The 27,364-nt window shown below is 41.3% G+C and overlaps 1 protein-coding gene across 1 annotated transcript in view; it reads left to right on the top strand.

Annotated features, from left to right (window-relative positions):
- LOC102292773 (calsyntenin-2) overlaps positions 1-27,364 on the top strand; it is a gene marked incomplete in the record, with an annotated part of 341,630 nt that overhangs the window by 310,847 nt on the left and 3,419 nt on the right. Inside the window, 4 exon segments of the mRNA XM_005926617.3 lie at positions 12,410-12,621; positions 18,624-18,794; positions 18,888-19,033; positions 22,196-22,319. Of these exon segments, the coding sequence (XP_005926679.2) occupies positions 12,410-12,621; positions 18,624-18,794; positions 18,888-19,033; positions 22,196-22,319 (653 nt within the window).

Genomic DNA, 27,364 nt, shown 5'->3' with positions numbered 1-27,364 from the left:
TCGACACTTCTGTTAAAACAACACGGCAGACATCACACCGCGACTGATATATAATTCCCTTTCCGCGCATTGATCCCCACCCCGCCCTCTGTTTCTCGTTTTCCTCTGCTGTCGCTTCCCCTTTCCTTTAATACACCATTTTCGGTTCACTGTCGCCACCGGGGGCTGGTTTTTACATTTTCATGTCATGTATTAATAATTCTTCCTGGATTTTGCCAGAGGAACGAGGGGAAGAGAGATGCAAAAGGAGAGGGTGTGTGTGTGTGTGTGCGCGTGTGTGTATGTGTGTGCGTGTGTGTGTGTGTGTGTGTGTGTGTGTGTGTGTGTGTGCGTGTGTGTGTGTAGACGCAAGGCACAGAGAAGAGAGGCTGGCTGGTAAAACAGCCTCCCTTGGCGGGTTACCATTAAAATTCATGATTGTTTTAAATATATGTAGACCCCTGCAGCACAGCCCTGGGGTTTCACTCTCCGCCCTCCCGATGGGTACGATGCACAGCGGCAGGCCCGAGAACTTCAACTAACACAGCAGAAGAGTGTGTGAGAGTGTGGATGGATGAGTATGCACATGTTGGTGTGTGTGCTGCACAAGCTGCTGGTGATGAAGCAGAGTCGTAGCTGGAGGCGCACCGATTATCAAGGAATACATTATGCTAATAAGGGCTAAGCTTGCATCATTGCTAAATGTTGTTTAAATGAAGTTTTTCCACAGACTGCTGACTAGTCTGTGAGTTGCCGCAGCTGTGCGTGTGTGTCGTGTGTGTGTGTTCTGCGTGTGTGTGTGTGTGTGTGTGTGTGTGTGTGTGTGTGTGTGTGTGTGTGTGTGTGTGTGTGTAAAATAAGGAATAAAACACTACTTGAGGACATGTGTGGCTAATGTTTAAAAATGGGGTCCACTCAAAAGCATGTTTAGGGGATGAGTTTTATTTAAACATCCAGTTTGACTCCAGAAAAAAAAAGACAGTAAATCTTGCCTTTCAGCTCTGTTAGTTACACTGAGAGTCTGGAAATTGGCCTCCTGCAAGAAGGCATCAGCGGGTGAACAAACTCCCTTCACTGCTACAGACAGCATGGCTTTACACAAATAAACAGAGATGCTAAATATTTCCTGGCGATGCAATTAAACGTCTTTCTTGCTGACGCCTAATAAGCCAAATTACTGCAGGCACTGAGAATATAATTAGACGAACCACGTTAATCTTAACAACAAGGATCATGGGTTCCCCTCGTCCTCGGTCTTGTTTTTTGTCACAGAGAGCGGTTCAGACACGGAATCTGTACTAGAACGCAGAATTTTATTGATTCCGCGTTCTAGATGCTGTGGAATCAACAAAAGTGTAAACGTGGCGTCGACGGTGCATTATTCTCGTACCACAAAAACACGAAAATGGAGACGGACGCTTCCCGGACAGGTGCTTTCAGCTGGCTCTGGGGCTCAGATGTGATTGGAGAAGTGCTGCAGATAACAGATCTAATTAGCCAGAGAGAAAACACCTGTGTGTGTGATCGAAGTCCAGGTGTGACTAATGACATTAACACTGGCTGTGGTTCATTAAGGTATCCCACTAGCCTTTGCCAGTGAGACACAACGCACAGCACTGGGACCCCCTTGACACGCACCTGTGCTTTTTCCTGCTAAAACTGGTGAAAATACCGGTCTGGAAAAACATTACTGCACATGCCCACTTGAGATTGGCCGTGGAATGTTCAACGCGAGGGTGAACAATCACGACTTGATACGACATGGCTTGTGTCGTAGCCAGTCGTGGTTTGGGATGCAAATGTCCAAAACTTTAGAAATGGAAAAATATATGCAATACGTCCCAGAAAATGAGTTTTAAGAATCCATCCATCCATCCATCTTCATCCACTTTATCCGAGACCGGGACGCTCGCCCTCGGGCACCCTCCCCCGGGCCTGGCTCCAGGGCAGGGCCCCGGTAACCCTATCCCGGGCAGGGTAAACTGTTCCCTCGATATTCTTTTCATAAGGGTCTTCTGAATCGCTCTTTGTCTGGTCCCTCACCCAGGACCAATTTGCCATGGGAGACCCTACCAGGGGGCAAAAGCCCCCAGACAACATATAGCCCCTGGGATCCCTGGGACACACAAACCCCTCCACCACGTTAAGGTAGCGATTCAAGGAGGAGAACTGTGTGCCAGTTTTAAGAATCATTTTAAGAATTCATACGTAATGTTGTGTTATATATGATATTATAAAAAGTTTGTATAGCCATCATAGCACCAACATTTTGTATAAAAAGACATACTACCAGTAATGAAAAGCATTCCCCTATGAAAGATTTAAAAAACACAAAGTTCAAACTATAAAAATTGGTTTAGCAGTGTAACACAGAGACATGTAAGAGACAAGTAAAGACTGAAACAGTGTACCTCAGTGGTTAAGAATAAAGTAAAGAACACCAAAGTGCTCACATGGTGGAGAGGTGGATAGCACCGTTGCCTCACAGCAACACGGTCTTGAGTTTGAACCCACCTTCAGTCTGGCCTTTTTGTGTGGAACTTGCATGTTCTCATTGTGTCAGTGTGGATTCTCTTTGATTTCCTCTCATAGTCCAAAGACATGCAGTTAGTGGGGTTAGTGTGAACGCGAGTATAAATGCTTGTCTATCTCAGCTGGGATGGGCTCAATGACCCTGAATTGGATAAGTGGACAAAAATGGAAGGGCTATATTAACGTGTATTATAAAAAACTCTACATAATGTTTCTTTATAGCTGATTTAAAAGAAGGCAAAGGTCTGCAGGCAGGGCGTTTTACAACAAGTCTCCCAAACAGCAAACACTCTGTGTGTGTGAACAGTCAGATTTCTCCTGCAGAATCTCAGGCTGCTCACTGAGACAAGAGTTCCAATATGTTTCCTTGAGCCATGAGGGGTTTTAAATGTGAGACATAAAATTTTAAAATGCATTCTAAAACAAATGAGCAGCAAATGTAGAGCCGTTAAACGAGTGTAATACGTACACTTGTCTTAGTTCTTACAAGAAGTCTTGCTGCTGCATTTTGAAACATTTGAAATCTATTAATTGATTCTTGATTTACACCAGTTACAAGACCACTGCAGCATGAATGATCATTTCAGTATTGCTGAAACTCAGTGCTGATCAAACGGTAGTAGCAGGACTGAGAAACCTGCTTTGTATAGTTCTCAAAAGTGAGGCTGAATATCACATAGCACACCCAGATTACAGACGATTAATTTAGCATTAACTATCAAAAGACCAAAGAAAGGCTGAAGGATAGGATGCAGTTTATCAGAAGCAGTGATAACAATGACAGTTTTGACCATTTTGCAATATTAGTTCAACATTTTGTAAGAATATAGTAGTTTGTGGTGTCTGTGGACAATAAAATTGGAAAATGTAAAAGCTGGCAGAGCTGTTGTACATGTACATGTATTTACATAGGGGAATAAAAATGACTGAATCTGTGGGTCAGGTATTGAGTTTTATGATGTGACGTCATGAGCAGAAAGTTGTCCGTTATATTGGACGTGATACAATTGAAAAATGGGACGTAAAAATGTTTTCTCCCGCCTGGCTTGCAGTGTTGCCAACTCTAGCTGTGTGAAATCAAATTCGAAGAAGGTGCTACGCCAAAAACCTCTTCGTCATTGCTGTGGTTGCTACCAAATTGTTACAGTTGGCTGCAGTTTCTTACGTTTGTCTGCAAACACTTGCTAACTACGAGCCATATGGTGCAACTTTTATTCTGATGGTCAGACCGTCTCCATTTCTGGTCTGTGTTGCACTTCCCACAGTGTCAGCACAGCTTGGACAACTCATTTTCATTTAAAGTACAACCGCAGCAAAATGCTAAAAGCCAAAGCAATCCCAGTGAGGATTTTTCCAAACGATTAGAGAATACATGTTTTTCCTTAGTGATAGGTGGTTGCCATGGTGGTCACTTACTGGTCCGTAGGCTTGTGTGCCTGGGGATTTAGCAATCATTTTCCCAGCAACTGCCATCAACCTCCAGCGACCGGTAATGAAATATACATTTTTCCCTCACAACCACTGGTTAACAAATGGTCATGGACCAGTCTCTAGGCATGTGTGACTGGGCTCTTAAACTGTCACTATGAATCTCAGGCATCCAGAATGGTGGTCACATGCCTGCAAAACCTCAAAAAAGAATGCTTATCAGGTTGTTAGTCTTATACTAATCACTGTAGCTATATCTGTGGGGGAGTCATCTTGACTTCTGATGTTTTTAAATGTCAGTAATTACTAGTAGTTATTATAGCATCGTTCCAACTATATGAGCTAGTTCTGGAGCTCTGCTACTCTGACTTTAATCTTTATGCTTCTCCGTAACAGCAGGAGCACTCTGAGTGATAGCGATGTGTATATGTTTATATACGAGCAGTCTGATAATAAAACACACACTATAAAGGTTTTCTTCTAGAAGACTCTGACTAACATAGCAGGGCTAATAAGCTGCTTTACCACACAAAGCTATAATCAGATCATAAAGTTTAACAGCTATTACGTAGTAGGATGAAAATGGCATGTCATGTTTATATGAGGACTAAATGAGTGGTGTAGTAATCACTGCAAAATGCAAGCTGTAAACTGAAAGTCTGGTTGTTTGCCATGTGATGTCAACTTACCAATAATTTCAGTGTAGGAGCGCATGACATTTTTTACCCGTCAAAACAGTCTTGCAAAGAAAGGTTCATGAAGCCAGCTGTAAGCTAGTTGTAGCTTTGCTGTGTCGAGTGTCTTTTAAATCAGACAAGTGTCTCCAAGAGATTCCTGTTAGGTTTGAAGTTTGTGGGCTGACACGTTCATAACCAAGCCTACAATTTTTGCTTGGTACCTAGAGGAGTTTAAAAAACAAGGACATGGAACAGACAAAACAGCTGAGCTGTAGTTCAGAAGGTAGAGTAGGTCATCTACTCATTGGATGGCTGGTGTTTCGATCCCTGGCTGCTCCAGTCTGGATGCCTAATATCCTTGGGCAAGATACTCACCCCAAGTTGCTCTCGGGTACATCCATCGGAGTATGAATGTGTGTAAATGTTAGATAGAAAGCACATACTGTATTTATAGAAAAAAGTGAATGGGTGAATGAGTCATGTTGTAGGCATGTGTTTAATGTGTAATCTGTGGTCTTTCAGGTTTCCTCCAGCAACAGACACACTGGGCACTGGTCTCTTTGTTAGGTCTTCAACTGCTCATTTAGAGAAATATCTAATCAGCATATCACACGGCAGCAACTACATGTAGACATGGTCAAGGACACCCTAGGTGACACTCCTTTTCTGCTAAAACAGGAACCAAAGACTACAGTTCACACGGACCAGAACTGGACAATAGAAGATTGGAAAAACGTTGCCTGGTCTGATGAGTCTCAATTTCTGCTGCAACATGAAGACAGTCTTCTTGCTGTGAGGCAACATGGTCAGAATTTGGTATAAACAATATGAAAGCTTGGAGCCATCCTGACTTGTATCAGCGGTTCAGGCTGGTGTGGGGGATATTCATACATTTTGAAGGGCGTTTAAATATCACAGCCTACCTGAATATTGCTGCTGACCACTTGGTCTGTGGTCACGGTGTAATTGTCTACTAATGGCTACTCCCTGCATGGTAATGTGCCATAAATAGACAATCCAGTCCATTCATGGTCAGGTTAAGATTTAATTCAATACTCTATATGGTCTTTTCTGCATTATATTTATGATTTGTTAATTTAAACATGTTTGTTTAAAGTTGACTCTTCTTACAGAAGAACACCTCTATTGACAAAATAAGAAATGTAAGGGGGCTTTGCTCATAACCTTTAGTTCCTGACTGATATTGACTGACCTCAGTTTTTCTCCTACACTGCTTAATGGTCAGCCTGTGGCTATAAGTCTCTTTGTGAGCCATTGTGAGTTTCCAGCAGTAAATCCTTGTGTACAGTCTAGTTGATAACACGGGCGATTTCACAGACTCGGTTACACTGGGAGGCTGAAACATGGCCAGCTGCCACGACGTGTCCGCGAGTGCTGGAACAAACTCCCGTTTTGACTGATGCGGAAAGTATCGCTCTTCACATAATAAACAGAGATGATAATTGATTCCTCCAAATGCATTTAAATTTGTTTTGTGCTGACACCTAATAACTGCAATTACTCCAAGCATCTTGCAAATAAAAGTATCCAGTGCTAATCTTTGCAACAGCCCTTTTAAGCTCCCTTGTCATATTTCTTTATAATTAAGTTGGCGTGGCTCCAGTTGCTGTTTGAGTGTGTGTGTGTGTGTTTTGCAGGCCCACGCAGCAGCCGACTTCCCGCATCACTGAGTTTGTATCTCCCACTGCTCACAACAATGGCTTGGTGCCCAAGCTGCAAGCAGGCACGCAGACACATAACACCAGCCATAACCATAGGAAAGAAAGGGAAAGATTACACAATGCCCCGAAACCTGTTTTTGTCCCAAACTGTGGCCTCATGCCCCTGACTACAGAGGATTAGAGACTGCAGTCAGGTTTTTCTCTGCTGTTAGGCTAAGTTTAAGAGGGTTTTTTTCTCTTTTGTTTCAGTCTTTTGTGTCAAGAAAGTGAAAATGAATTTGCTCCATTTTTTAAATGATAGCGCTACATTCAACACTTTTGAAAATGTATCCGTGTGATTTTGACAATTCAGCTAATATATCAGCTAATAGGTGTGTTACGTGTTATATTTGTCATAAATTAAAGAAAAACTCACATATGAGTTTAATTTAGTTCATTTCTGGTTTCTTCTACGTCAACATCCACACACACACTGTTAATTAGCAGGATGTTTTCTTATTCTTATTCAGAATATGGCATAAAGCATGTGTGATTGCTCATAATTGATTTCAATTTTGAGCCAATTCACAACAACAATCACCAGTATGAGCTTTATACAGGTCTTTGAAAGGTGAAGACCCTGCAACGTTAGAGAAAGCCAACACATTTTTGTGGCACAACTTCACCTACTTCCAAGGTGCATGGAGAAGACAAAGATCTGATGATGTGAAGATTACTGCAACAGTTAAAGTATTAGGGAACAACTTTAGTGGGTGACCATATTCGTTAATGCCAGAATCTCAGGTTAAACCTCACAAAATTTCAAGAACTACCAAACAGCTAAAACAGTAAATGAGAGCAGGTACACCGATTCTGCACAGAGATAAAAACAAAGCACCTGCCGACGGATCAGAATCAGTGAGATGTCGCCTTTCTCACCGACAGCACGGACACGGTCGGGGCTGAAAGCCGACAGCTCGCTGATTCTGATGTTTTGGCGGGTCCACGCTTTGTGTTTACGTCTTTTTTGCGCTGATTCTAAAGCTGTTAGTTTTATCTCTCTCCAAACATTATTGACCAAACCAGCAGCAAAAGAAGATCCAAACTACGCTTCACAAAAACATCGTCATGAATTCCCTCTGACTTTTGCTGTTTTGCTTCCACCACACTTCATGCACTGCTCTCTCTCTCTCTCTCTCTCTCTCTCTCTCTCTCTCTCTTCAACAACAGTTTCCCGTCTAAAAATCTGTTTTCTGCATTATTCGCTTGCTTGTTACGCACAAGTCTACCGTTGTTTACAGCGCTGTCGGCCGCTGTTTTTTTCCCTTTTACTTACTTCCGAAAAGAAAGCCTCATTTCTGCCGTTCAATAGGCTTCTGAACAAATGTAAACTTTTTAAAATTATGCAAAATGCAAAACGCTTAGCTGTGTCTGTAATAAAACCGCTGTAACTTCAGAGGTAATGTTCATATGTTGATTAATGGTTTTCTTTCGTTTTTGATGTACTGCAGAATATTTTTCTAAAATCCCAGGCCAGGAAAATCACCTTCATGTTTTACTGTGTTTTATCTTCAGCTACTTTGACACAAAGGCCTCTGCTGTGATGCTCACACCTTTGATAAAGTCTTGCAAGTGTCAGCTTTCTTTTTATAGATACAAAAATATGTAAATGTACTGATCTGAATTATAATATTTCTGACTGTCTGAGGCAAAATATATGTATATATATATATTAGGGGTGCAACGATACACAAAATTCACTGTTCGGTTGGATACTTTGGTGTCACGGTTCGATATTTTTTTGATACAAAAAGTGTTCATGCCTTTTTAATTTGTCATTTATTAAAATTATAAATATATATTTTAACTCAAAGGTACAGTTTTTAAATTTAATGTTGCTGAAACAACAAAATAATTAAAAAATAAAATAAATCTATCTGATCGAGACATCACTCATCTTTGGAAAAGAGAGTTTATTACAGAGAAATGTCTCTTTCAAAAATAAAAGCTATACTATTCGCTTCTTCTGGGCTATATTCTCAGCAGCATATTAAACATATCAGGTCCCCATAAGGAGAATCATGTGCTAACGGCTGTCTAAATGACTCGGGTAAAGTTTGTAGCATGCTTGTTGTTTTTGTCTTTGCACTAGGATGATGTCGGCGTAAATGTGCAGTCATATTCGTTGTGTTCCCACTAGTGCTGTTAGAGTTAAACTCGTTGAAATGATGTTAACGCCATAACGCAGCAAATGTAATTGAGCATTGCGTGGAACATCCGACATACTGTTTTACTTTTGTCCATGACGCGCTTACCTTCAGGGTCATACTTCACATGAAAACCAAAATAGTTCCAAAGGCCAGATCTGAATGAGGGTGGGGGAGGTTTAATTTCGGGTAGGGTTGAGGCAGTTGCCATGTTGCAACGAGCTTAGCTTCTGTCTCGCTAGCTTGCCCCCCCCACTCACACAAGAGCACACTGCGCTCAGTGGATCTGCACTCGACAGTGCAGCCTAGGCGGAGTAGTCGAACGCAGATTCACTGAGCGCTCAACACAGACAGCATCGTCAGAAGAAAAGTTGATCAAATAAATTAAAAATGTTGTATTGTTCGATACATATGCGTACTGAACCGAAAGCACTGTATCGAACGGTTCAATATCAATACGAGTATCGTTGCACCCCTAAAATATATATATATATATATATATATATATATATATACACACACATATATTTATATATATATATATATATATATATATGTGTGTGTGTGTGTGTGTGTGTGTGTGTGTGTGTGTGTGTGTGTGTGTGTGTGTGTGTGTAAAATGTGGCTCTTCATGAAATAAGTTAAAGATTTAACTTAATTTAATTAGCAGTTCTGAAAAGTCATAAAATAGAATTGCTCGGCTTAATAAGCAACTTAAAGGAGTGTGTTAAACAAGAGTATGATGGTTACACAACTACCATACTCATACCTACTACATTTTTCTTAAGAATGACAATTTTACATTTATGTATCTTCATCTCAGAGTGTAAATAATTATTTATTTTGATACATTTGTTTAACCAGTTGGTCCTGATATGATGTTTACAACAGCATGTAAGTACGCTATTTAATTAGCCATTTCGTGTTCATTAAAAGCTACTTGTAAAGCCAGGCTGATTAATCAAGTTGACATGACGGGCCTATCGTGCACACAGTAAAAACCCCTTAAAGGGCATTTTCTGCATCAACATCAACAACATCACTAATACCTGACTTGTGTTATTGTTCTAGCAAATACTTTAAAGAAAACTTTTCACTTTTCTTTGGCAAATCTACCGTCTCCTTTCAGCTTTTCTAATGCTAATCACAAACAATTCTAACCTAGCTGTAGGTGACCCAACATATACAGATTCATCAAGTACATTCAAGCATTGCAGAATCATTTACATGAGAATGTAGCTGAGAAAATAGAGGCTGCATAACAGCTGAAATCGTATAGCCCAGACTTCCAATCTGGGAAAAAAAAAAGTTATGAATTCTCATAGCCCGTTACAGAGCCGCAGCAGGGAGACAAGGCAATGATGTCCCTCCCACTGACAGATGTTTGTGTGCTTGAAAGGCCTTCGGTGAAATGTAAAAACAAAAATCTGGCTTGTTTGCTCAGCTTTCAGTGCTTCTACTACCTCTCCTTCCCCCGCAATGCTCAGTCCTCCGCCTCGACACAGCCTCAGCCCGTCCTAGCCTTTTCTCAGTTTAATAACTCATGCGTTCCATGTGATCTGCAAACTGCGCTGTGTTTATCAAATAATGCAATAGAAGGGCTGCACGTCAGATGCCTGCCCTCATTTGTGTGAACATGTGTGGGTGAATATGGCAGATCTGTGTGTGTGCTAGGTTATTCTCGCTCTCTCTCTCTCTGCATGACTGTATTGTGAGCTCTCAGCTATCGAGCTCGAATCCAAGCCTGTGCATTGAATGTTGCCAGTGGACGCTGGGCATTTAAAGGCATGCTATCACACGCAGACAGGCAGCCATGCACGAGTGAAAACGCAGCAGGTCTGTGTCTGCTGCCTAAGCACTGACAGGATGGAGCGGTTTGCCTCTTTAAACTGTTAGCAGTCGGACGTACCGCCCACGGGACATTGGATGGTTTAGGGGACTAATAGGACTGCTAAGGGGTTAATAACTGCACGCGCTGTGGTCTGGGTTTGAACCACACAGCTGTGGTTTGAGCACAGCTGAGAGGGCTTGATGCCATCGACAAGCTTTATTAGTTGCTATAAAGTTCCACAGTTTTACATTGTGATGCTGCATAGGTGTATTTCAGTTTGTCTGAGGGCCAAAATGTTTATAAAATAAGTTTTAAGCACTTTCCTGTCACACTTTGGTGCTGTGTATCAGCTAGATAGTCCTTATAGAGCAGAGGTCCTCAACCCGCGGGCCACGGACCTGTACCGGTCCATGAGTCGTTTGGTACCGGGCCACAAGAGTTGAGGCTCGGGTGTGAAATTGATGGTTCTCAGGGTTTTTTATCAGTTTTCAACGTTATTTTTTATCGTTTTTATCGTTAGCTCGGTTCCCCTGGATCTTTTCCCGTGTTTTATGAATAAATTTTTTTTTTTTTTTGGTATAGGTACTGGTTTTATTTTATTGTATTTATCTGGGACCGCTGTTATAGAGTGTGTGGCTTACTCTCAGTGACCTACTCCTTAGGATTTAAATATCTTGACTGAAATAAGGACAAGTGTCAACATTTAAAAAGGGCAAAATACTGTCACACGCTGCTGATAGGTAACTTTAACATCTACAGAAGACTGTGGTCAGTGGTTCCTATGCAGCACTTTTCTGCTCTGCTACTTTAAAGCATGAATAATTCCCACACATTCATACAAGCACATCTTTCTGTTTAACACTCACAATCATTCACACTCTGATGAACACATCAGGAGCAACTCCAGGTTCAGTATCTTGCTCAAAGACTCTTTGGCATGTAGACTGGAGCAGCCAGGAATCGAACCACAAACTTTCTAATTAGTAGATGACCTGCGCTACCCCCAGAAAAATTACCCCCCAGTGTCACAGTAGCATTATTATCATGGTATGTGTCCACACGATCTGTCATTTCTACATTTCCATGGACCGTTTGTCAAATCAGCCATTCGTTGGATTCTGGTACAGTTGTATTACCTGCTCCTCATTAGCATAACGATGATGTCTAGGTTACTTTGTGCAAATCGGGGCATCTGGCGTGATGTATGACGCTCTGGAAACTTCTGAAAATCGATTAAAATGATCTGCGTTTAGCTCAAATGAGAGAAGATTGAGCAAATGCTTCAAAAATACATGTCACTGGACTATCTTTGATCCCAAAGAAAGCTTGTGTTTGAGCCCTCAGTGTACAGTGCACACTTGTGTGAGGCTGGAGGAGCGGGACAGCACCCATTAGTCATCATCACCGTCATCATCATCACTGTCCGGTGTCTCATCCAGCCAGCATCAAGTTTGTATTTACAGGAAAATACGGATAATTTTGTTTGAACGTTTGACATGTTTTTTTGTTTTCTTAACCAGAACGTCTCGTCATTGTGGAGGAATTACATTAAATGACATTAAATTGTGTGGATGGATTGATTGGATTGAAGATAATTGCTCCTTTTAAATAGCAAATTTTAGTCACAGTTGTTAAATGTTCAGAAGTGTGATCAAAGGTTTGTGTGGGCTGCAGAACACACATTTACATTTATTATAGCACAAGTATAGCTCCATATTACCTGCATTATTTGTGTATTTTTGTACTATTTTCTTATGTTCCAATAAATGCTTATGTACTCTGCCATCAGAGGCCTCAAGATACTTTCCCATACATTACATGAAACAGAAATTAAAACAGAGCTTTAAAAAGTTCACCAGCAGTTATCCCATACCTGCAAATCTCTGTAACCATGCTCACCACATGGAGTCTTCACTCTGACTTCATCAGCTGTGTGGAGTGTCCAAAACTTTCAAAATCTGATCTGTATCGTATAGCGGTCTCTCCACAAAATCTGCGTAACCAAACAGCATCTTCACACTACAGTAAAACACCACACTAATTCCAGCTTGAGTTCGCACAGTCTCTCTCATTCTTCTGCCTGTCTGCATCCAGGTGTTTTGGTGAGGACACATGTATTACCATCCCAGATATTGATGCAGTGGTGATGGTGCTTCAGCCCAGTGAACCCAGGATCACAATCAGCGGAGTGGAGAGACTGAGCCATCCAGCCTCCAACTTCAGAGCATCAGGAGGGATTGTTCTGTTCCAGGACCTCCACATCATCAGCACAGTCACCCGGGCAGACACCGCTGCACATCACACAGGTAAGACACTTATGCCAGTATGGCAAGTGTGGAAAACAATTGACCACGGGCAGCAGCGGGTGGAGAGCCAGTGAGGGGTTATCTGTAAGGCTGAAATCAGGAGGTGGAGGTGGACTAGATCATTTCACACTCGGGAAAGAGGAAAGGAAAACTCTAATTTAGTATCCTGATTGTTTTCTTGCATGTGTGGGCTCATATTAGCATTTTTTAAAGCTACATGTCACTTTCTGATCATTTTAAATAATGCTCTCAACAATAAGTTTACACACCAGAAAGTGCAACTTTGCGTACACTTCACAAAGTGGGATATGCACTCCTTCCCACAGGTAGAAATCTGTCTCAGCTAAATATTTTAGCTTTTTTTTCATATTCATAATATGTTCACTCATTCATGAAGTTCCATAGCCTATTCAGCGCCAACTGTCTTGCAAAACAAACCTTCAGAGAAAGCTGAAACATTTCACGATGCCTCGTGAGATTTTGAACAATCAGCAACGAGTTCTTCTTTCATCTAGTACATCTGTGCACAATACAAACTCGAGGAAACTAAAGATGGGCTTTTGCTCCCACACTGACAAGTTCTCTAACGTGTACAGGATGCAATAAAACTTCAATAAAACTGCTGCTTTAACTCCATACGACTGACAACATCGCCAAAAAATGTGAATAAAGGTTTATATAAACCTACACATGCATTATGTGACTGTAGCAGAGGTTGAAGTAGTATTCCCGCTGTCTGTTCGCAAACTGTTAACTCTTTTGGAAGTCCTGCAAATAAATATAAACATCTGCAAGCCACTTAGCAACCCATCTCCAATTTTCATGGAGTCATACCTGTTGTCAACTGCACCTGGTATGTTCTGTGCTGGGGTTTGCTACTACTCCAATTTTTCATGTATGCACACTGGAAGGTGTGAAGGTCCCAAAACAAAGTCAGAAATGGATCAATCAAAACTGGGCACTGGTGTGCAGATCCCTGATCTACAATGAAAGACCTTCAACAACACCTCCCTCACCTAAGCTTGCAGTTTAGAACTGGTACCAAATTGACCAATCCACTGCAGTAGCAATGAATGATTCTTTGCTGGTTTGTTCCTTTGTAACATGATGACATCAAGCTTGTGGCAGTGTAGCTCTGAGTCACTTACAAGCCCTTTACTTGTCTGTTTCTACGCTGACTCAGAGATAATAAAACATAGTAAAATAGTAGAATTGTAAATCAATTTAAAAAACTGATTTTTTAAGTAGACCACGGCCTTCGTGGTGTATGTGGGCCGGGTCCTTTGAAAACCGAGAAGGCCGGAAGTGCGAGGCTGTTTAATGCGACGGTCTAGCCTTCAGATTTGCATCACCAGCTGTCTCGGTGGACTTTAATAAACTCAGCCGTCTGCTCCTTGCTCCCTAAACTATAACAGCACACTGAAGTAAATTCTCTACCATCTCACACTTCTGTTTAATCAGTTTTCTCCTTGATGTTCATTCAGCTGTGTGAAAACTATAACTTTAATCTCAGCAAAACCGATTTATTGAGGAACAAATAAAACACTGAAAAAAGCCAAACAATAACATTTTTAAGTTATCCAGGTGACTTATATATCATGTTTAACCTGAGTAGCAAAAGACCTCAAGGAGTTTGAAAACGATGTGCCGGGAGTTTGCTGTTCTCACCGGCTCTAGTGAGCCTTGAAACCCCGGCTAGCTATCGAGTTGCTGGGTAACAGACGTCTCCAAAAACGTCGGAGCACTTTCGCAAATATGTGATGTCTTGATAAATCGAGCAGATATTTTAAGTTTACACAGCTGCATTCTTGCCTGAAAATATCTTAAAAGTTTATTTTGTGACCCAGAAAGAGTAATATGGTTAAGATCAAAACTAAGTAACTGCCGCCACTGTTGGGAACTGGAATTGGCTGGGCCACGCTATGAATTCTGCAGTTTTTCATGTTTTGCAGTAGATTATGATTAGAAATACTTTTTAGACTTTTTAGAAACAAACGAGAGAAAAAAGAAAAAGTACCATACCAAAAACAAATCAAATTTAACATTGTAAAACTTCTTGCTAGACCGTAACACTCCCTCAAAGCCTTTTCCCACTAAGGGTCTAAGTGACAGCCTTTTCAAATCACCTTGCCAATATGTTGAGTCAAATGCCCGCACAGTCCTTCCCTGTGCACACAGGTTTGTAGTAGGGGTGCAACGATATTCCTATCGATATTGAACCGTTCGATACAGTGCTTTCGGTTCGGTACGCATATGTATCGAACAATACAACATTTGTAATTTATTTTATCAACTTTTCCTTCTGACGATGCTGTCTGTGTTGAGCGCTCAGTGGATCTGCGTTCGACTACTCCGCCTAGGCTGCACTGTCGAGTGCAGATCCACTGAGCGCCAAACGACGCATAGCAAAGGATAGCAGAGACAGAAGTTAAGCTCGTGCCTCACTGCTAACAAATGAACCTCCCCCACTCTCATTCAGATCTGGCGTTTGGAATTATTTTGGTTTTCATGTGACGTATGACCCTGAAGGTAAGCGCGTCATGGACAAAGTAAAACAGTATGTCTGGATGTGCCATGCAATGCTCAATTACATGGTGCTAGTTTTAGCGAGTAGCTCGTTACTGTGGCGTTACCCAGCACGGGTCGGATCGTTACAGAGCGTTTGAAGCATTTAACAGTCCTGACAGCACTAGTGGGAACACAACGAATATGACTGCACATTTACGCCGACATCATCCTAGTGCAAAGACAAAAACAACAAGCACGTGCTACAACTTTAGCCGAGTCATTTAGACAGCCTGTTAGCACATGATTCTCCTTATGGGGACTGATTGTAACTGTGAGAATATAGCCCAGAAGAAGCGGATAGTATAGCTTTTATTTTGGAAAGAGACATTTCTCTGTAATAAACTCTCTTTTCCAAAGATGAGTGATTCCTCGAATCAGATACAGGGCTCGCAATATCGCTAGCCCGACGTCCCGGGGCTAGCGATTTTTTCAGTCGGGCTACCAAAATCTATCTCTGCCCTGCCCGTCGGGCTATTGTAGGAAGGAAAAATATATGTCAATGCTTTTGCATTCTTTCAGAAATGTAGCTGGGTAATTATGTCATTGGCATCGGTGAGCCACTGTCAATATGTGACATATTGAAATCGCGTTTGAATTTGCGCTTGTTTTTTGCTTTCACTTTGCAATCTGCAAACTGTGTATAGAGAGCGACAGCACTGATCTGGTGAGTGATGATAATTTGGCACCAATTCCTCTGACATCGTCTTATTAATCGTTAGCTTACTATGCAAACATGACAAGTGAAATCTCCCGCAGCATTAAACATGTGAGAGGTTGATCGCGCAGAGAATCGCTGAGCTTATGTGAGTGCGTGTGTAAAAGCATTTCAGTTCTGCTGAGCCAAATAAGACAGGTCAGGGTGAAGAAGTGACAGCCAAAGAAAAGCTTACCACAAAACGGAGAAGTTATGACAAATCAGACTATAAGGCAAAAAGAAAGTGCAGCTTTATGGTTTCATGGACAAAAGAATTTCTGTGGCTGCAATATGACGAGCTAAATAACCAGGGCTGCACATAAGTGGTCCGCAGGTGCGCATTCGCTGTCAAAATAAAAAACACCACAAGGGTTAGGGTTCAATTTAAAAACTGTACTTTTGAGTTAAAATATATATTTATAATTTTAATAAATGACAAATTAAAAAGGCATGAACATTTTTTTTGTTTCGAAAAAATATCGAACCGTGACACCAAAGTATCGAACCGAACCGAACCGTGAATTTTGTGTATCGTTGCACCCCTAGTTTGTAGGTATACCCTTTACTATCTTAGCCTATGCAAACGCCCTCCTGCTGAGTAAGCCCTATACCTACCAGAGGACTGATTCGCTAGGTTACGCTGCCTTGCCCGACCGCAAATGAGTATGACATTTAAATCCCGAAGGCTTTGGTCTCATCCAACGATCTGGCCACCGAGGCAGGAACCGTCTGGCTCGGCCCCAGGCCCTGCCGTTGGCAGCCAATTAGGAGCAGATAAGCAGAGCGAGAGGAAGGTTTTAGCCCACCATTGTGCGTAATTCGGCACAGGAAGACGAGTAGAAAGCGGTGTCCCTTTCAGGAGTTTTTGGAGCTCTTTCTGCTGGTGAAGGAGATATTCTGGCTGGGGGCGAAGAGATTAGCTGGAAGCCACAGAAAGACATGGAAGAGGGAAAAAAGGAGGATAGATGGGAAGATGTGAGGGAGAGGGCGTCACGATGAAGTTCTATAATGAGCAGATTTTGTATTCTCTCAAGGCTTAAAGGATTCAAGATAAATCACATATTTCTTTTTCGGGGCATGCAATAGGTTTCTTTTGGACCCTGCTAATCACCCCCTCGCCCTCTTCCTTGCTTTGTCTTTCTGTCATTCATTTGTCTTTTTATTAAGCCTGCTCAGCACTGCCTCGTTTCTCTCTCTCATATTTCCATATCTTTTCCAGGCTTACTCTGATTCTTTTATTTAAAGGCAAGGTCATCACTTCTTTCTTTAACTTGTTTTTGACCCATTTGCTTTAACGGTCATCGTTTTTTCTCTTCTTTTCTGCTTCGATCCAGAGATTTCTTTAGTTTTAATTTCTTTACTCATTCAGCACTCTTTATCTTCTTTCTATTTTTTGCATTCTCTCTACCTTCTGCTCTTGTTTTTCATCTCAGCCCAGACTAGCTCTAAGGTCAGAATTGACTGCATCACCACAATGTTCAAAATGAGTGTGTGTACTCATATATTACTCTCTAATTTCCAGTCAATTCAGTAACCACAGACTGCATATAAAAGCCAGACATATCCACCTTGACATGATGGGTTTGTTTGGGAAGTCATTCTTAATAATTTTCAGTTTGGCATTATCATTTAGTTTTTAGTGAAACCTGGTGCCAGCCTGTTAACTCAGTTAGTAAACTGCATCAATAATTCATTGGGATTTAAAATAAGACGCAACAAAAGGTAATCAGCATTTTATTTCAGGGGCAGGGTCTTGGATGGACCCACCTTTGGATTCAGCTACAGATTCCCATAAAAGGAGATCTCAACCTGAGACAATAGGCTAAAATAGGGTTAAATACTTCTGTCATGAACTACAGAGCACTTTGAGGGAAAGAAAATGTAATTCATACACAAAAAGCATACATACCTTTACTTCTAGGACCCAAATTTTTTTCCCCGTTTTGCTCACTTTCCTACCTTTTCTCTGCTGCGTCAGTCTCCCCACAAACACAGACACACAACATACAGTGTCTGTCCTTCTCAACTGGGGAGCTGTTAAAAGGGGCATAGCTGGTTTCCTCCCTTGGGAATCTACAGCGAGGGAGAAAGCTGGGTAGCAGCTGAGAGGTGGAGGCTAGTGCTTAGCAGACTGTCAAAGAGCCCCAGCAGCCACCCAGAAATGCTGTGATGGGAGCTGTCTGCAGGAACACGGTACCACAGCAGCTCACAGCGCTGACTGCGTTCAGAGAGTTCATGGGTAATTGGAGCCTGGGAGTGGGAGTAGGAGTAGGTGTTGTGTCCTGTGCTGTTCGAATTATGGTTCTTCAAAGCGTGCACCGTTTTCTTCCACACACATTTTTTGGCATGGCAGCAGCAATTAGACTGCTGAAATGTGACAATTAACGGTACATTCATTCACGCTGGCCGTGTTTGGCACCGCGTATTTGATTATTAGTTTGGATCATTCTGTGAGATTAGAACAAAGGAAGCTGAGCTAAAGTAACCAGCTGAGAAGCAGGAATGGAAAAGAGCTGCAGTGGAGCTCATTAGTAGTAACAGCATATTCGGAACTAAAAATAGAAATTGACCTCAAACACTAAGTTATAATACCAACGCTATCTTCGGCTGGTAAAACACAGGATGGAGTGAGCTGAAAGCAAACTGATGCTGATCTTCTCTAGTTGCCCTCTGGGATGAGCATCAGAGGGGGCAAATTATAGCAAATTGCATGTGTGTGTGTGTGTGTCTATGTGTGTAGCACATCGACCTGGAGTGATGGAGGAGATCATTCATAACTTAGACTACTGTGATGTCCTGGTGCTGGGGGAGGAGCTGAGCCCAGAGCACGAATCTCTCCAACTGCAACGAAGCGCTCTGCTTGGAAAACACCTTGATGCAACCAACTCCACCTCTGGCATGTCCATATACGGTAGGTTACTGATGCCTTTTTAGCTGGCTCCTATCTACCACTACTACATATACTAGCTGGACAAACCTGTGCTGTCTCTCTCTCCTTCCACAGGCGTGGACTCCATGTCCAACTATGAGCAGGTGATCCGAGAGGTGCGCTACTACAACTGGCGTCCCGGGCAGCTAACAGAGAGGCGTTTTCGCCTCACCTGTTCAGAGCTCAACGGACGCTACACCAGCAATGAGTTCAGCCTTGAGGTCAGTGTGAATCAGATAGGATCCTCTTCATACTTATTTTTGGCATCTGTCAAAGTAATCCATATTTAATAAAGAAAAGATTTTAATAAGATGTATTTATATCATATTTGGCCTTTCAGTTCATCCTCTGTCTGATTCAAGCAGTTCTTCTTCTCTCCCTTTAAGATACTGTAGCTTTCTCCTGATTGGCTGCCACTTGCAAACAGAAGGTTTAAAACAGCAGGAGTTGGGTGCCTGAGATAGCCATGTTAATTGTATCCATTACATGGTTTAGATGCCAGGTCTCTCTTGGAAATGAGATTTTTTTAATCTCAATTAGATTTTTGCCTGGATAAATAAAGGCCTAATTAAAAAAATAAATCCCCACTTTTGTCACTTCACAGATCTGAGAGTTGAAAGGTACTCTTCAAAAACGAGGACTAAAGGATTACTTGAATACATTACATTCACGTCATTATGTGGAAGTATGAACGTCTAACGAGAGTAGCCATCATTAAAAGTATACATAGAAAATAAGGAAAACCATAATGGATTATTTTAAAATTTGTGTAGTGAATTCACCTGTTGACCATTCTAGAAAAAAACCTTACGTTAGCATTGTTACTGTCCACTAATGTAGAGATTCCCAAAATATGGACCAGGGAATCTCTGCTTTAGTGAAGGTACTGCAGGTGGGTCACAGCGATGACATAAATTCAGTGTGAAATTACGAGTATGTAGAATTACATATTTATTTATAAACTTTTATTTATTTATATAAAAAGTTAAAACTGGAGTTCATTAATAGGAGGTGGTTAGTTTGTGAATTTACTGCTCTTGTACTGAAGTTTGTGTCCCATCAGCCTTGTATGTGACTGGAAAGCATTAGCAGCTTATAGCCAACAGCCTGTGCTGTTTATGTATTTTGAATAAAATGGAAATGCATCGCTTTCTTGTGTATTTTAATTAGAATGAAGGTCGGGTAGGCCCCATGAGATTTTCAGGTTTTTAAGTGTGTCGTGGCTCTCTGGGACTTTGGGAATGTGTTGAGTATAGCTGAAACTATCTGTTTAGACGGAAATTGAATCTCCAGTTAGTTTGATAATCACCTGAGAATTTTGTTATACATTATAATCCCTTTTCATATAAACCCTTCATGTTTCCTATCCATGTGGTGGTCAAGGCTCTATTGATCATGGTAGCTGCATCAACATACTATTTTCTGCCACACATTTACGCCTACAATGAAGGGAGAAACTATAAAGTTTGGGTGACCAGTGTAGCCACGTTTGCCATTTTTTAATCGGAATATTAAAGGTAGAAATAAACTAGAATTATCTTTTAAAGCAATATGCCAAACATTAACCCTTTAAAGCCGGTCGGAGCGGGCACGCTCCATTTTGCGTAACTATTTTTAAATCCCGGTAGCACTGCAACCACGTAAGCTAGCGCAATAATTTTTTTTGCATATGAAACCGGAGGAGTTGTACTTACATCTTATGCCATCAGCTTGTCCTAGGTCACATTTTCCTTCCACATATAGCTTTGCAAAAACTGCATAAAAAGCACTTGCAGCAACAAAAACATAATATTCCAGAAACCCGCTTTGCCGATCCGATCAGCTGTTTGTAACACTTCCTATGTCCATCAGCGTGAACTGTCACATGACCGCATGACCTGCCCTAAACCGGAAGTGACGTCATTTTGCGGAAATGTAGTTTTTTACCATCGTGGCCTTATGAGCCTATACTTGTGTTTTTAAAAGTTATGTTTGGCTTTATGACTTTCTGTGTCGTTTCTGGGATGCTGAGGACTCATATTGCACTGCTGGAAATATTTTTATTTTGATGCATATGCTGTTATTTTGCAAATTTGCACCATAATATATTTTTTCGTTTTTCCTGCAGTTTATGAAAATTGGTGTATCTCAAAAATAAAACTATGAAGACACTTAAAATAAATTTCCTTTGGTGGGAAACTAGTTTGTGCAACTTTTTTGTATTTACAGTTTTGAGGGATGAGCCTCTTAAATTTCTCTAACTAGAAATATATGTTAAAAATCAAAAACGATTTTCAATTTTTTTGTAGTTTATTGCACTTTTTTGCAATTTATGTAATTACTATGCACTTAATGCAGACATATTATTAAAATTTGGGCTGTAATGGTTGTATTGATGTATAGCAACTTGAAATGCTCCCAAAAATGGCTCCACAGCATGTAAAAATATAATATAAGCTCTGGCGGACTCCAGATGTAAGGACTTTCTTCTGTTCTTCATCAAATGACAGTTTAATTTGTTTTTACACAACTGTGTGAAAATTTGCATTCAGTTTTTATGATGTAAAGACAATGACTTGTTCATTAATCAAAAGCAAACTGTATGATTGTTAAAATTAATATTTTAAGTGTATGAAAATTTGTTTTTAATGGGCTGGACTATAATTATTCAGGTTAATGCATTTATACCCAGTGCTTTTAATTTTACTCAGCCCGCCCACTCCCAGACAAGCTTCAAGTATTTCTAAAAGGCAATGTAAGAAGATGTAACTGACAAGCAGCTTGAATAAAACAGATGTACATTATGCTCAAAAATCATTAATATCACTAAGTGCCACTAGAGATCGTGTTGCTTTTTACTACCAAGTGAAGCAAAGTGCTTGAACTGGCAAAGTGACTGAGCTGACTCAGCTGAGGTCTCCACTTTAACTTTCAGGGCGAATTTAAAAAAGAACCTCAACAAGCCTTCCAGCTGTGCCACTTCAGCCTCTTAGTAGCAAAATACCGTCTAAAATACCCAGGCTGTAAAAGAGTTAAACATGTCTAAAGAGGCCTCAGTGCAACTTTGAACACCAACGTCAGAGTAGGCCTCACATTAACACACACACACACACACACCTGTTCTTTGTGCATCTGTCCCTACTCTGAGAAAGGTTTGACTTATTGATCCATCCCTGGTGTTCACACTCAAGTATTGATTTGGTTCTGTCTCCTAAAATATCCGAGCATAAATTTGCTTCCACATTTCTTCCATTTTCATTTTCATTTGTCACTGATTATAATATCAGTTGTTAGAGTTGAGGCTTTTTTGGTTGTGAAGGTAAACATTGAATCTTGTAAAATGTTTATTTTGATGGCCCTACTTTCTAAAATCCTCACTCCTGCTTCATGTGTCCTCAACCAAGGTGAGCATCCTGCACAGTGGAGAAGCACGGGAACACGTCAATCACGTGGTAGCTCCACCTCCGTACGTGCAGGTGGTCCACCATCCGTCCATGATCCAGGATCTGTACCCCATCCACAGCTCGGGTAAGAAAAAAGCAACTGGGGTGGATTGTTTACATTTTTTTAATGTCACCTTCAGCCGGGATAGATTATGATTATTAATACATTATTGTTGCGATAGACAGGAAGACAGGTTTTATTTTTAATATAAACCAGAGTTATGGTGTCATTAGCATCAGAAACAACCTGTTAAAGCAATTCTAGGCCAGTGAAAAACCTGAAATGGATTAAGGTAAAAAGCAAAAGGTCCAAAGTGAAAGAAACATTTTAGGTCACCAAAAACTGAAACATCTTATTTTATTACATGAAATCTCTGCCTGCCCATGAACTCCTCCTAGATCATCAGGAGTTGAGCAACCATACTTGGCACCTGTTGGGTTTTAACTATGTCAGATGTTAGAAAAACATCAGGTTGCCTAGCAACCACCTACCATTTATGTACCTATAGCAACTTATAAAACACCATTTTGATTTCATAACAGTAACATCTAATTTGTATATAACACATCTGAATTATGCATGTTATATATTAATCCTATCATGTTGCCGGGCAACCACCATCCAAATGACCTGTTTTTACCTTTTATACACCTGTAAGGCCTCATGAAAGCATCCTGTCATTTCGATTTCATGACAGCACCATCTCATTTATATCCACAAAAGCTGCCACCAACTAGCACCAGGCTAACATGACCCATATAAACATCTCCAACCCATATTCTGCTTTTCTTAATGTGATCAAGTATATTGATAAGTATATGTCTGTGAAGGTTCTCTGTCATCCAGGTCATCGTAGTCAAAGGAGCTTGCAAAGAAAAGCGTCTGGACTTCTTTAAGTTACTTGAAGACGTTTCACCTCTCATCCGAGAAGCTTCTTCAGTTCTAAGGTCAAATGGTGGAGAGTCCCAGATTTAAACCTGGGACCACTCACATCCTGGGCCATCTGACCTCAGGAATTCGCATGATAAGGTGGGGCCAGGTTTCACAATGAACTCACCCGAAACTCTGGCTGATTGGGACCCACACCCAGTTTCACACCTTGGCTCAGGCGATTAAAGGATCATCAGGGGGTCCTTTTGTCCCTCTGTGGGGGGTCACTCCCACTAGGTTTAAATCTGGGACTCCCCACCATTTGACCTTAGAACTGAAGAAGCTTCTCGGATGAGAGGTGAAACGTCTTCAAGTAATTTAAAGAAGTCCAGACGCTTTTCTATTGATAAGTATAAGTTTGCCAACAGCACAGACAGAACAAACAGTACTGTAGTATGGGCATGTACCAGTAAACTAAATTCCATACCGAACAGGACTTGAAAGTAGCTGTAGAAGTAAATGAATCCCTGAAGATTATTGTAGCCAGCTGCTATAGGTTAAGCTGTTAGTTACAAAGCCCTCTGCATGCACAAATGCAATGTTTGAACAGACTGTCTTACTACACATTCTGAGTTATCACTCTATTGCAGGTATTAGTACTCTATAGTGAATAAATGACAGTTGAAGAAAGATTGTGGTTGTTAGGGGTTCATTCTGAAGCTACATAGAGTCTGCTTCAGTAATATTGAGGTTTAACACTCCTGGAACAAAAACTCAAAAGAAATGTGGAGTGGCTAAATGGGTCATGTGGTGAGTACCTGTGAATGCAGGTATGTGGTGGAGATGTTTAAAAGAAAGAAAACCAAACAAAACCAAACAAATCAGCCCGTTTTAACAATGTCTGTCTGTCTTCTACACAAAACAAGAAAAAGGAAGAGCAGGCCAGGCAAAGTGGGCGGGGTCATCACAGCACAGTATTTCACCGTAACCATGCAACAAATAGCAGGAAAAGAGAGAAACTCCTCAAACTCCAAATAAATTCAGGGACTCAAACTCAGTCTTTCTATGACAAAGACGAGCGTTATCAGCCACTGTAGCTGGCACATGTGGCAGCGCAGGAACTTCAAATAGAGCTCCACACATTGATAGGGAAATTAGTCACTAAAAGACATTTTTAATTAAACTACCCTGCAGAAATAGTTTGGCATTAGTTACCCTGACTCCTGCCCTCATATTGCAGTGTTAATGACTGAAGTATAGCACAGATCCTGGAGGGGGGCACAGAGCGCTGCTTAAATGATCTTACGCACAAAGCGTTCATCGTGTGGGGTTTGCAGTGATAGAAATTAGTATTTCCACAAATCGGGTAATGCAGTTAGTTTTAATCGGAAAAAACGAACATACGAGTGGTGAAAGAAGTCAAAGAAGCAAGAAGGTTCTGAGTAAAGTTCATGAAATATTGTTTGACTGACAGTTGAGAGCAAAAACTTGCATTTTTGACAGTTGTCAAGTCATTTTGAGACTTGAAAAAAAAGGAAATCAATAAAGGTAAAGCATTATAAACAAGGCACAGCTACAAAGCTTAAAGTTATAATACAGAAGTAAAAAGTATTAGGAGTCTTGGATTAGTTGCATACATGACTGCTCAGCTTAGAAAATGGGAAAATTCAAATGTGGAAAAAGTGTCGACGTAAACTTGACAAAACACTGCCTCTCAAAGGAAACCATGAGAAACAGAGGGTGAAATGCTGAGACTCAGACTCAGGAGCCTCTGCTGTGCCTGTGAAGAGTTTTTCTGTCAGCCATCCATCCCAGGGTAAACATAGCGAGATCCAAGGGAACGCTCCGTTCCGCTTTCTAGTTTGTTTATCGCAGCGCTCATCAGACTGCTGCTTTCCTACTCTGCGCCTCTCCGTGATTGAGGCCCTCCCAAATGATGCAGCAGGCTTCTTACCCTCCTCCTGAGCACATGAGTGATCTGAAGTTAAAAAAAAAAAACATGGAGAGGAGGAGAGACATTGGTCTTAATCTAACACATGAGATTTAATTATTCATCACACTCTAATGGATTCTACTTAGAGTCCTGGAGAGTTCAGTGGCCGATGCTGTTAACGGCTCAGAGAGTTGGAGGGTGTGTGTGAAAAGGAGGTCAGGGGAGCGCAGAGGGAGGTGGATGGTGGGCAATCGCCGAGCCATACGTGACAAATAAAATGTTTCAATACATTTTTACACCTGTGACGCGATTTTGTCTAATGTTTCAGACGGCCTGACGTATGTAGAGTATTAGCAAACGGCAAGATGTGTGTCACATGGTGTGCGTACAGACACACAAGTTACATGAAGGTTCAAGAAGATGTGAAGATCAAAGCCCATGGATTTAATGTGAAAATCTAGGAGCTAGAGCGAATCAAATGATCAATTGAAGAGTCCTCTGTGAGACTCAACCTCGTTAAGCAAGCGAGCACGCACACACACGCGCGCGCGCACACACACACACACACACACACACACACAGGAGGGACTCGTGGGGAGAGGGCAGGCGCAGAGATGTCGTGTTAGTTCAGTAGGCTCGAGATCAGAGTGGATGAAATAAACATTTTAGTTCAAGAGAAATCCCACAGTCTGTGTTGTGGGTATGGTACTAAAAGGGTCTATGATATATCTTTGCAGTCATGTGCTGCATACAGGCCAGATCTAAATGTGTTTAAAGCTGGTGGGGGGGCAGAGCCACTAAACACATGAGGAGTAGGGGGAGCTGCAGGATGACAACTGAGTTTTTAAATTTGGTCTTTTTGAAGTTTGTTTTCATGTTCTAACAATTCCCTTATAAACACAAAAAACACAATTTTAAACCATATTTAAACAGCAAGCAACTAGCAATGCTTTCTTATGTTTAGTGGCAGCAAAGAGAAACGTTTCATGTGTTGATCATATAGAGGAAAAATTGAATTAAAATTTTAATATTTCATCCACTTTTTCACCCAGTAAGTGACCATATTTAGGCTACAAGGTGTAGCACCAGCTAATACCCCCACAAACTATTTGGGTGCAGCACAGAGACCTGCTAATTAGTTTGAACAGACTATCAAAATGTTTGCCGAATTTCATGCACCAAAACTGGAGCACAAACTTCTTGCATGGTCTGTAGCGCACAGAAAGTGCACTTATGTCCCATATTATTGAAGTGAAGAGGCATCAGCAGCGCAAACACAGTTCCGTGACTTGAACTAGCAGGGCTGGCAGAAAGCTGTCCAAACCTGTCAATCGATTGACTTTTAAAGGCTTTTTAAGACTTTTTAAGGCTTAACTACGGAGCCCTGCAGGGGACATTGGAGAAAAAAAAATTAAGACGGACTTTTGCGAGATCTCGCAAAACAAACTCGGGACCTCGCAAAACTTTTGCGAGATCTCGCAAAACAAACTCGGGACCTCGCAAAACTTTTGCGAGATCTCGCAAAACTTTTGCGAGATCTCGCAAAACAAACTCGGGACCTCGCAAAACTTTTGCGAGATCTCGCAAAACAAACTCGGGACCTCGCAAAACAAACTCGGGACCTCGCAAAACTTTTGCGAGATCTCGCAAAAGTTTAATTCCAACAATGGCGGCAGCTACTTAGTTGTAATATTACTCTTTTTGGGTCACAAAATACACTTTTAAGATATTTTGAGGCGTGAATGTAGTTGTGTAAACGTCAGATATCTGCTCGGTTTACAAGACATCACATATTTGCAAAAGTGCTCCGACGTTTTCGGAGATCCCAAAATCCCACCATCTCGAAGCTAACGGGAGGTCGAGACCTACTACAGCCGGGAGGAACACCGCTTTCCTGGCACATCATGCCTCGACTTCCCGGTCGGCTTTGAGCTGGCGGCTAAAACTTTTGCGAGATCTCGCAAGACTTTTGCGAGATCCCGAGTTAGTTTTGCGAGATCTCGCAAAAATCAGTCTTAATTTTTTTTTCTCCCATGTCCCCTGCGGGACTCCGTACTTAACAAAATCCAAACAGGTTAGTTATAAAAAATGTAACCTGCCATAAAGTTTTCCCTCAGCCTGAACAGTCTTGCTAAAGTCAACAAGACAGTTCAGCCTGTAGTAGAGATGGCACGATACCACTTTTTTATGTCCGATACCGATACCGATATCATAAATTTGGATATCTGCCGATACCGATATGAATCCGATATAGTGTTTTTTAATCAACAAAACTGTTTTTTAAATATCTTGCTGCATTTTGTATAAGTTCATACTCAAGTTTAAA

The sequence above is a fragment of the Haplochromis burtoni genome, unplaced genomic scaffold (assembly GCF_018398535.1).
Source record: "Haplochromis burtoni strain Fernald_Lab_line unplaced genomic scaffold, NCSU_Asbu1 Contig_94, whole genome shotgun sequence".
Lineage (NCBI taxonomy): Eukaryota > Metazoa > Chordata > Actinopteri > Cichliformes > Cichlidae > Haplochromis > Haplochromis burtoni.
The sequence above is the reverse complement of the archived record's forward strand: the minus strand, read 5'-3'. Positions and strand labels throughout refer to the sequence as shown.